This window comes from Nicotiana tabacum, chromosome 5 (assembly GCF_000715075.1).
Source record: "Nicotiana tabacum cultivar K326 chromosome 5, ASM71507v2, whole genome shotgun sequence".
Taxonomy (NCBI): Eukaryota; Viridiplantae; Streptophyta; class Magnoliopsida; order Solanales; family Solanaceae; genus Nicotiana; species Nicotiana tabacum.
In genome coordinates this window covers 4031123-4043287 of record NC_134084.1, presented here as the reverse complement: position 1 = coordinate 4043287, position 12165 = coordinate 4031123, and the positions used below count along the sequence as shown (strand labels likewise).

Genomic DNA, 12165 nt, shown 5'->3' with positions numbered 1-12165 from the left:
TTCTGGCCACTGGTTTCACCTTTGCCCTTCCTTGGATTTGGGCAATCTCTTTTGAAGTGACCTGGTTGATCACAGTTGTAGCAATTTTTGGCTCTTGATTTGGATCGGTTCTTTGACTTCCCACGAGCTCCGGATCTACCATAGTTGCTCGAACTCCTTTGATAACTCCTGCCTCTACCTTCTGTGATGAGAGCCTGTCCTTGATTTTCAGGCTTCTTTCTCATCTTCTCATTGAGTAGAAGAGCCGATGTGACATCTTTCAACTCAATAGTAGTCATACCGTGCAGAATGGTTGTTGCCAAATTATCGTACGAAGATGGCAACGAGTTCAATAGCAAGATGGCTTTATCTTCTTCCTCGATTTTCACTCCGAGGTTGGCAAGCTATGTGATTAGTCCGTTAAACACATTTAAAAGTGACAAAAAATTCGTACCTTCACCCATGTGTAGAGCATATAACTGCTTCTTCAGGTACAATTTATTTGTCAGCGTTTTGGACATGTATAGGCTTTCCAACCTTGTCCAAATTCCACGTGCAGTGTCTTCATCAATGATGTTATTTACCACATCATCTGATAAGTGCAACCTGATTGCACTAGCAGCTCTTTCAACCAAGTCAGCCCAATTCTCAGCTTTCATGGTATCAGACTTTTTGACATCAACAACTAGTACCTTGTGTAATCCTTGTTGAATGAGCAGATCCCTCATTCTTCTTTACCATGTTGAGAAACCGTTATCTCCGTTGAATTTTGCTACCTCGTACTTTACTTCGGACATTTTTATTTTTCACCGAGTATAGTAGTATTGACAGTGAATAGTATTTCAGTGAACGAGCAGAACCTGTGCTCTGATACCAGTTGTTGGGAATAAACCCACTACAAAAATAATATTCACGATAATAAAAGCGGAATAAGAACGTAGCACCGAGATACGGTAATTAACAAGAATAAAAAAGTAACAATGACACCAAGATTTTTACGTGGAAAACCCTTTTGAATAAGGGAAAAAACCACGGCCCTGAGAAGAGCAACTGAAATCATTATAGCAAGGAATTTTACACTTTGTAGGTCCGAGTAAAATACTCAAAAGGCCACTACAACACTCAAAAGAAATAACCCTCTTTTAATATTTCCACCTCACTACAATATCACCCACTCTCTATTTTTCTCACAGACTATTTTCTTATACCCTGTCTGTGAAACCTCACTCTTTCTTTCTAACTCTCAGATATATTTTTCTTCTGAGATTAGTGTGTCGAGATGAGAGCTGAAGCTCTCCTTTTATAGGCAGAGTCTCACTCTCTTACGCCTACTACATTTGACATTTTCTCACCTGCAGATCTGCTATGCCTACTAATCTTGACATTTTTTCCCTTGACAATTCAAGAATTGTGGTGGCTGCCAATTTCAAAGAAAAAGACTTAGAAGTCTTTATCAATACCTTAAATCATGGGATGAACCCCACATCGGCCACCTCTTTAGAACTAGAGAACTCATCAATATCTTCATCTTTCTCCACAAATGAAAACTCTTCTTGCATTACTGATGAAACTCTGCTTGTTCTTGACACCTTTAGTGATGATGATACGCTGCTAAGTACCAACCTGTATATCGATATTGCTCCTCTTGTCGATAAAGGCGGAGCCAAAATTTCAAGTTTATGAGTTTGGAATTCTAATCGTTTTAAATTATTGGGTTCTAAATTAATAGTTTATACATATTCTATGAACTTTTTAAGAGAAATACATAGTTCGAATCAAAGCTACTGTATTTGGCTGAACCCGCTCCCAACACTCTAGCTTCGCCCCCTGGCTGCAAATTTTACAACAATATTTATAACTATGCGTCAATTCCAAGCAAGTCGGGATCTCCTATATGAATTCTTACCATCTATATCGCTCCATTGAAGCATGTCTTAGTCCCTGCAGATTTTCTCAGATGAAAAATCAACGGGGGTAAAGAAAGAACATACTAAGAAAATCTAGCTAGACTTTACAACATAGTGATCTTTTTACATGCTTGTTTAATTGTTTACTAAGGTATCATGCCTAGAGTACGTACTAAATAGTTAGATTTTGTTTATATTGTACAATATTTGTAGAATATATTCTCGAATGGGTAGGCTGTCTATAGGTTACGAGTTCGAACCATAGAAGCAGTTATTAATGCTTGCATTAGGGTAGACTGTCTCCATCACACTCCTTTTGATGCGGTCTTTTTCCGAACTCTATGTGAATACAAAATACTTTGTGCATTGTGCTGCCTTTAATATTCGCGGAAGGGTCCAAAGATAAAGTCTTGGATCAACCATACAAAAAAAATGAAAAATGAAATTGTATATAGCTAGTATGTAGTAGCAATAGTTAATTGGAATTACTCCCATGCCAATAATAAGTTTGAGGCAAATTATAATGGGGTTCACGAGTATATATCAAGAAAACTTTGTAAATATACTGTATATACCTATGTTGAAATTAATATACTGTATTTACCACTTTCATTTTCTCAATTATTTATTGTTTCTACAGAAATCACCTTTTTTATGTATGACAGTGAAGTGTTAACCTTACGCTAGTGAATTCGTTCGACATGTAACCAATTTATCTGAACTTTTTATAATTAAGGGAATTTTGCGATTGAAAATTCTACTTTTTTCGATAGCCAAGTACTTAAACCCATCATATTCGGGGGATTTGCATCTATATCCGCTTTTAGGGTCACGTTTTAACTTATACTCACTTTGCAAAAAAATTTACAAGCATACCCACTTTTCGCGTAAACTTCAGGCATACGGGCCTGAAGTAGCAAAGACAATCACGCAAACTTCAGCATTCTAGTAGACAGGCCTGAAGTTGTTTGTAATTGCCGAACTTAAGCATTCTACTAGCTGAAGTTTTGTTCTCTATTTGCTGAACTTTAGCATGTTTTAGCTAAAAAATTTCGCATAAACTTAGTATTGGCTGAAGTTTTTGTTTGTAATTGTTGAACTTAAGCATTCTACTAGCTGAAGTTTTGTTCTCTATTTGCTGAACTTCAACATGTTTTAGCTGAAGTTTTGTTCTATATTTGCTGAACTTCAACTGATTTATGGACTGTATTTAAAGTCACAAACTCGTTATAGGTCTACTGCCTCAAAGAAGCTATCCCTAAACCTGATGTGATCTTATTAAGTTTGTAGCAGTAGCTTGAAAAATTTCATAAATTATATCATTTATGTTCATCAAGTAACATTGCAGTTTACATTACTATGTAAACTCTTCCCATCTGATTTCTTATGTTTGAATGAATTGGCAATGAAAACATGGAATTTCAACTCCCAATCTTGTTCTATGTTGGGCACTGCACTGCATTCAAACTATCGAGTCAGAGACAGTTGGAGAAGGAAAACTTTGGAGGCGATGAAAGTGATTACAGCGGCTATTCTTTCAGGACTCATGTGTTTTCTTGTGAAAAAAGATGAGAAGTTTTTTCATGCCACATATTTGCTAAATCTCAAGAATCATCGACTAAATACTTTCTTAGTTTATCAGTAAGCACAAGACCACATAAGGAAGATCCTAGAGCTAGGCAAAACATGAGAGTTTCATTTGCGGAAGAGGAAAAGAAATGAAGAAGAAAGGAGCGCACAGGTAGCAGAAAGAAGGAGGGGCCTAAAGTTGTAAAAATTAGGGTATAAGTTAAATAATTTTAAAAATATGGATATAGATTAAATAGGGACGACCAAATAGGGCGCGTCGTGCAATTTTTACATCATATTCCATCTAACGCAAATTAAGATTTACTTTAATAAAATGACTTCATTGTACAGCATACCAAATTTAGTACCTTAGTAACATGCACTGACACCCATTAATTATGTTACATTATTAATTTTTATTATAAACAAGAAATATTGTTTCAGAAAATATTACCCCTAAAAAGTTGAGAGACGTTAGTAATGAATAATTAGGGGTCTTTACAAAATAGCCGATCTAGTTCACTATTTACTTTTTCTAGCCAATATATATAAATAATACAATGATTATATACGATTATACACATATTATATATGAATTATACATATATTATATATCCACCATCTATTATAATTTTAAGTTATTGGGTGGACGAATATTTAAGTTAATTATACCGACTAAGAAAAATAAACAGTAAACTCAACTGGCTATTGCGTAAAATTCCAGTAAATGAAGAATTAATAAAATCAAAATATGGGCTGGGCACCGACCCGAATGCCAAAGACTTCGGGAGGAGCCCAAATATAATGCACGTGAGCATCACGTGAGAAGGCAAGGACCGATCTTCTCGTTAACTCGCCCTAAAAAATCGGCTGGGCGATTACAGCAAATTCATCGCCGTGGTCTTTCATTTCCTCGGATCGCCATCACCGACTTTTCTTACACCACCGTCAAACACCGTCAACAACCAAAATAACCACCAGGTAAATAGTCCTCTCCGTCGAATATTCTAGATCCTTCTATAACTAGATGCTATAATATTAAAAATTAGCTCATTTTGTCGTAGTTGTGTAGAAGGGTTTGATATTTTTTAGTTTAATGCTTCAAACTGATAAAATGAGCTAAACTTAGTATTTTGATTAATTACCTGGCTTGTTCCTTGAACTTTGTAGGTGGTTAATGCTTATTCTTGCTTATGTTAGCATTTTATATGACGGTGTTCGACTAGATACTAAGTTTAAGCTATTAGTTTGACTTGTATATTATATTAATTGAAGTTGAAGAAAAGTATTAGAGTAACAACAACGACGACTCAGTATAATCCCACAAGTGAGGTTTGGGGAGGGTAATATGTACGCTGACCTTACCCCTACCCGAAGGGTATAGAGGCTGTTTCCAGGAGACCCTCGGCTCAAAAAAAAAAAAAAAAGCAACAGGAGACGATATATTAGTACCATAAAAATGCATAATAAAATAACAGCAATATAAGAGATATGAAATACGAAATAGATGGCTGGTATAGTAAAAACTAGCAGGTAAAACGCTGCATCAATAGAGTAACAGTTGGAAAATTAGTTTGACAGGGAAAATATCACCTCAAAGTTTTAAAATTTAAGTACTAAAAATAAAATTGAAGTCTCTAAAGCTATATAAAGTAACATTATTACTCCATTTGTCCCTATTTATGTGATACACTTTCTTTTTTAGTCTGTCCCAAGAAAATAAATACTTTTTTTATATTAAGAAATAATTTAATGTTAAACTTTATATTTTACCTGGTTCTTGTTTGTTTTCCTTAGCGGTATAGTAAGGCACATGGGAAATTACAATCAGAGAGAAGCAACGATACGATAGATCCGCAAGAAATAGTGAAGTACATGAATTCTCTATCTCTTTCCTTAGCTGGGAGCGAACTCTCGACATGCAGGCATATCTCGTTGAATCAGTATTTTTCGCAACATCGCGTATAACGACATGATTTATAGTCACACAAATATTTATGACTTGTTCCAGACCATAAGTTTCAAAAGTCTTTCTTTCTTTGTTAAACTCCGTTAAACAACATCAAATAAAATGGGACACATGGGATATTGGTTATTGCAATGTCACATATTCTTGTCAATTCCATACTTTATAGATCTGTTGTGGTAATTTCATTCCTGCATACCAGACTACATATTACATATCCAATGACAATGTTTTTATTTTGTTCAAGTTTTGATATGATGTAGATAGTTTTAATTTTACAGCTCATTTATATTATTACTACTAGTACAGGGGAAAAACCTCTTTTGCTTAGTCTAATAGTTATGGTTAGAGGAAGAGATGCCTGTTGGGAACACTGTCTCCTTGTTGATGCTACAAGACAGAAGGTAAGATGTAACTACTGTCGGCGGGAGTTCAGTGGAGGAGTTTACAGAATGAAGTTTCATTTGGCTCAAATTAAAAACAAAGACATAATTCCATGTGCTGAGGTCCCGAATGAGGTGAGAGACCACATTAGAAGCATTTTAAACACTCCGAAGAAACAGAAAAATCCTAAGAAACCAAAGCTGGATCAAGCTGCCAATTATCAGCAAAGAAGCTCTTCAGCTAGTGGTGGAGTCCATCCTCTTCGTGGATTTAGTGGAGAGAATGGTAGCCCTTGTCCTTCTATTATGTTTGCGCGCCATTCTCCGAGTTCACAGCCAGCAATTGATGATGTTCAAAAGCAAAAACAGGACAATGCTGATAAGAAGATTGCTGCGTTTTTCTACCACAATGCAATACCTTTTACAGCTGCAAAGTCCTTGTACTATCAGGAAATGGTGGACGCGATTCTTGAGTGCGAAGTAGGGTATAAAGCTCCATGTGCTGAAAATTTGGGCGGTCATCTTTTGGAAAAAGTCAAAGTCGATATTAACGACAGTTACAAGAGATTAAAGGATGAATGGAAAGAAACGGGCTGTACAATCCTGTGTGATTGCTGGTCCGATGGAAAGGCTAAATCCCTTGTGGTACTTTCTGTGGCATGTGCCAAAGGGACATTGTTCCTTAGGTCTGTAGACGTATCTGATCACGCAGATGATCCTCATTATTTATTTGGGTTGCTTGAATCAGTTGTTCTGGAAATTGGCATGAAAAATGTTGTCCAAGTTATTACTGATAGTTCTGCTAGTTACGTATATGCGGGAAGGCTTCTGACAGACAAGTACCCTTCGGTTTTCTGGTCTCCGTGCGCTTCACATTGTATCAATAAAATGTTGGAGGATTTTAGCAAACGTGAGTGGGTGAATGTTGTTCTTGACGAGGCAAATACTATCACAAAGTACATATATGGTAATGACTGGATTCTAGATATGATGAGAAAATTTTCAGGTGGAGAGGAGTTCGTTCGACCAAGAATCACAAAACATGTGGCTAATTTCCTTTCCTTAAGGGCCCTTGTGACCCAAGAGGATAATTTAAAACACATGTTTTCTCGTGCCGAGTGGTTGTCATCTATATATAGTAGGCACCCCGACGTCCAGGCCATAAAGTCATTGTTGTGCCTTGAAAGATTCTGGAGATCTGCACGTGAAGCTGTCACGGTGTCCGAACCATTACTTAAACTGTTAAGGATCATGGATGGAGACATGCCTGCTATGGCATATATGTATGACGGAGTGGAAAGAGCAAAGATGTCCATCAAAGCATTCTATAAGGATATTGAGGAAAACTATGCGCCGGTTTGGGATATAATTGACAGGAGATGGAGCATGCTTCTTCAATCCCCATTACATGCAGCAGCAGCATTCCTTAATCCTTCCATTTTCTACAACCCAAGCTTTAAGATTGATTCAAGGATCAGGAACGGTTTTCAAGAGGCCATGATGAAAATGGCTTCCGAGGATAAAAATAATATAGAAATTACTAAAGAACATCCCATATACATAAATGCTCAAGGTGCTCTAGGGACTGATTTTGCAATAAAGGGAAGGACACTGAATGCCCCAGGTATATATGGTTAAACTTCAATTGCCAGAAGTTCACTTGCATAATATTCACTTGTTAGGAAGTGGATCTCTGGTTTGATTTATAAGCTGTAATATGTACATAAACATCTAGTTTATACTTTATACTGTAAGTCAAATAATATATTTATAAACTCTAGCATAATGTTTAGGAAAGAAGTTGATAGGCTTATTCTACCATTAACATATAGGAAACAAGATTTCTAGTTGATTTGATATTTTATTCCTTCAATCGTCATAGCATTTTAAAGTCTGCTCTATGTGTCTTCAGCTGATTGGTGGATGTGTTATGGTTACGAAATTCCAAGTCTACAGAGAGCTGCTATACGGATTTTGAGTCAACCTTGCAGTCTGCACTGGTGTAGATGGAACTGGAGCACTTTTGATAGCGTTCATAGCAAAAGACGGGACAGGTTGGAGCTTGATAGATTTGACGATCTTGTTTATGTGCACTGCAATCTCTGGTTACAGGCAATTGTAAGAAGTAAAGATGGCAAATGTAAACCAATCAATTTTGACGAAATAGATGTCGGCGCTGAATGGCCTACTGAAGCTGAAGTTGCATGCACTTTCTTGGATGATTCCTGGTTGCACACTCCACCCATTGAAGTCAGAGGTATTCCTTCATTTAGTGAATTATCTATAAACGCAGATAATAAGTTCTATTTCTCTATTTTTTTATTGGCCTATCTGAAAAATAGATACGTCTGGATTATCTATGGTTGCACAATTCATCCCTTATGTGAATACTTCTGGATTCTGAATTGCACTGATTCGAGTATCATAATTTTATTTCTGATATATGTTTGTGACCAGGCAGTGATTGTTTTTTTGTTTATAAAGCTGGAATATTTTGGTATCTGGCTTAAATGTCGTTATACAAATTTACAGTGTGAATCATATTTTATAAGCACCCTAACAATATAGAAATATTAATCCCAGTAATAATTTTGTCATGGACCTTTTTTTTTAGAATGGTAACAGTAAGGAAGCGCTGGGCACCATATTTACAAAGTAGATTAAGCAAAAGAGAACTTTACCCTTCTTACGAGGTTACTACAAGGCTTCTAGAAAATCTAGTAACGAAACAGTATCTTCTAGATTTTGTCATGGACCTTCTCATCAAATTACTTGCATCACAACCACTTGGTGTCAAAGGTTATTCATTTCCATAAAAAGACACCTTACGTATCAGGGATTATATAGCTCGCCTTACATGGGGGTTTATCTGATGAGTAGGTGGACGTAGATCCATTGATGATAACCTATGAGAGATGAAGTGCATTGTTGGCCTTGATTTTGGAGTTTCAAGCAAACAAGAGCTTGCTAGATTGATGATGAAAACCAAAACCTCTTTTACTCTATCTTCAGGACATGGAAGGCGTTCATCCAACAAATCACTAAGCTGCACATGATCTCTACTCGATGAATTTGCTAGCAGAGTAATGCATTCCCCAAGATGCTTTCCTTTGATTATCTCCAATGTTAATACTCCAAAGCTATAGACATCACACATTTGTGTAACCTTCATTGTATATGCAAGCTCTGAAACAATACAATTTCCAAAACAGTATAAGAATTCAAACGTGTAAAATGAGATAAAAACAGCACAGAGTGTGCGGCTATACTTCATGAAATTGTTAAAAAAAGGGTAAAAAGTTAGACCGTACCAGGTGCAACATAGCCATATGTGCCTGCAAGCACAGTGCAATTGGATGAGTCTGGCATGAGAAGCTTAGCTATGCCAAAATCTGAAACACGAGCTTCATACTCAGAATCTAGCAAAACATTACTGCTTGATATGTCTCGATGAACAATCGGTGGTGAGCAATCCTGGTGCAGGTAAGATAAAGCAAAAGCAACACCTTTGATGATATTCACCCTTTTAAGCCAATCCAAATTCTTGGACTCAATTTCATTACTCAAAATACTAGACAAACTCCCCCTCTCGGCGTACTCGTAAACCAAGAACGAGTGTTCTGCATTCGAACAATAGCCATAAAGTTTCACAATGTTCCGATGCTTAGTCCCTATCAATGCCCTTACCTCATTCATGAAGCTTTTGCGATGTGTATTCTCAAATGAAGAATGAAGTCTCTTCACAGCTATATTCCCTAATGATGGAAGGTTTACCTTGTAAACGCTTCCATGTCCTCCTTTCCCAATGCAAAATGTTGAATCAAACTCCTGTGTGGCGTTTAAGATATCCTTGTACAATGCTTTTCCATCTAACATGGTTATGGAAAACAAACCATCATCCCGTCTTTCAACATCTTTAAATTTCCTTCTTTTATTACACATAAGTAGAACACCAATGAAAGCACAGAGAAGTACTAGTGCTCCCATAACAGGAAGTACAGTGATGAGGATTTTTTTACGTCTTGAGTTCTTCTTCACCACAGAAAATGGACTTTCGCAAGGCTGGAATCCTGTTACATTGCCACAAAGACCTTTATTACCTTCTAATAAGGCAGTCAAAAAAGCTTTATTATTTGGTATTGGACCTTCCAACTCATTGTATGACAAGACAACATCCTGCAAAGCAGTTAAACTTTCAAATTCTTCAGGAATGCGGCCAGAGAGGCCATTGTGAGAAAGATTCAAGTCTGCCAAGTCTAGCAAACTGGCTAATGGAGGGGGTATTTCTCCATCAAGAAGGTTATGGCTCAAATCAAGTACACTAAGATGAGTTATCCTACCTATCTCTTCTGGAATTTTCTGGCCGAACTTGTTGTTGCTCAGGTTCAAGAGAAACATGTTCGTGTAACCTCCTATAAATGTTGGAATCGGCCCGTTCAATCTATTATCTGACAGATCAAGGGACTCTAACTTTGTTAGTGACTCAAGCTCCGTAGGAATACTACCATGAATGTGGTTGTTTTTCACAAATAAGTTAACTAAAGAGGTCAATTTTCCAAAATCCTTAGGAATCTGCCCAACTAATTGATTCGATGAAAGATCAAGTCCTAGAAGCCCTTTGAGATTTCCAATCTCTGGTGGTATGCTACCACTAATGTTATTTCTGGCTATCTGCAGATCAGTCAGATTCTTGCATTTCCCCCAGTTGCTGCTGAGTTCTCCATGAAAGTCATTGTCACTCAAATCGATGAACTGAAGCTCTGGATAGATGCCAAAAGCTTCAGATAAATTCCCAGTGAAACTGTTGTTAGAAAAACGAACCCATTGGAAACTCGAGCACTTGCTCAAGCTTCGTGATATTGGCCCTGTCAGCTTGTTACTAGTCACCGAGAAGCTCACAAGCTTCCCAGCTTGGCAAAGATGCTCTGGCAATTGGCCTGAAAACTGATTTACACCCAATGCCAGCACAACCAAGTTATCTAAATATTCAAGTTCTTTAGGAATGGAACCTGAAAGTTTGTTGTGATGGAGAGACAGAACTTGCAAGTTTCTCAAATTGCCAAATGAAGCAGGAATTGAACCAGTAAGTTGATTACTGGATATATCAAGACGAGTGAGATTTTTCAGATTCCCCAACTCACTGGGAATGAGACCAGACAATTCGTTTGAGTAAGCATAGAACAGTTTTGCATTGATCATGTTACTTATTTCTACAGGAATACGACCTGTTAACTGGTTTGTATCAAGATCAGCTTCAATAAGATTGACAAGTTTCCCTATTTCGGCAGGAATGGAGCCAGAAAGTTTGTTAACATAAAGGTACAGAGTTTTGAGCTCAGTTAAGTCACCTAGAGTTTTTGGAATTTGACCAGAAAGATTGTTAGCCTGTAAGATTAAATGCTGAAGTGACTTCATCTTTCCTATTTCTGCAGGAATGGAGCCAGAAAGTCTATTAACATGGAGAAACAGAAATTGCAATTTTCTTAAATTGCCAAATGAAGCAGGAATTGGACCGGTAAGTTGATTACGGGATAATTCAAGATCCATGAGGTTTTCCAGATTTCCCAACTCACTAGGAATGGAGCCAGAAAGTTTGTTAACATAAAGGTACAGAAGTGTGAGATCAATTAAGTCACCTATACTGTTTGGGATTGGACCAGAAAGATTGTTTCTATATAACAATAATTGCTTAAGTGACTTCATTTTTCCCTATTTCAGCAGGAATGGCACCAGACAATTCATTGGAGAAAGCATAGAAAATTTTTGCATTGATCAAGTTACCTATTTCTGGAGGAATATGATCTGTTAATTGGTTTTTCTCAAGACGAGCTTCAACAAGATTGACAAGTGCGCCAATTTGTGGTGGGATTGTGCCTGAAATCTGATTAGTCGACAAGTCAAGATAGACAAGATTAGTGAGTTTGCCTATTTCAGGTGGGATAGTGCCAGAGAGCTGGTTCATGCTAAGATCAACATATTCAAGAAAAGGGAGGGACGAACATGGAAAATCATAGAGCGTGCCGATGACACCAGCATTTGTAATATTCAACCTGTTTACCCTATCGTTAACGCATATAACTCCATACCAGCCCCTGCATGCACCAGAACTCGCCGCTCCAATGCCGGAAGAATTCTTGGAACCAACAGGACTTAGTTTCCATGAAGCCAACAAGGTATTATTCTGGTTTTGGAAAGTGGCTTTCCATTTGAGGAGAGCAGTTGCTTCCTCAGTGGAAGCAAGAGTAAATGTGAAGAGATATAAGAAAGTGAAAAACTGAAGTAAAAAAATTGTTCTTGGAATCTTCATTATGGCTAAAGGATTTAAGCTGTTTATTTTGTTTATTGATGAACTTGTGTGCAG

At 37.2% G+C, this 12165-nt stretch overlaps 1 protein-coding gene across 9 annotated transcripts in view; it reads left to right on the top strand.

The window, feature by feature from the left end:
* LOC107804585 (FAM10 family protein At4g22670) overlaps positions 1 to 12154 on the top strand; it is a 29106-nt gene extending 16952 nt beyond the window's left edge. For 2 of the 9 annotated variants that reach the window (XM_075253274.1, XM_075253275.1), the window contains exons 11-15: positions 5731 to 7428; positions 7717 to 8061; positions 11021 to 11123; positions 11237 to 11411; positions 11526 to 12154. In XM_075253274.1, coding sequence (XP_075109375.1) covers positions 5731 to 7428; positions 7717 to 8061; positions 11021 to 11121 — 2144 coding nt within the window. In that variant the 3' untranslated portion in view covers positions 11122 to 11123; positions 11237 to 11411; positions 11526 to 12154. Of the gene's footprint in view, positions 1 to 5730; positions 7429 to 7716; positions 8062 to 8684; positions 11124 to 11236; positions 11412 to 11522 lie in introns of those variants that run through there. The other 7 variants (XM_075253278.1, XM_075253279.1, XM_075253281.1 and 4 more) reach the window with 7 other exon arrangements.
* Positions 12155 to 12165: the final 11 nt, after the last annotated feature.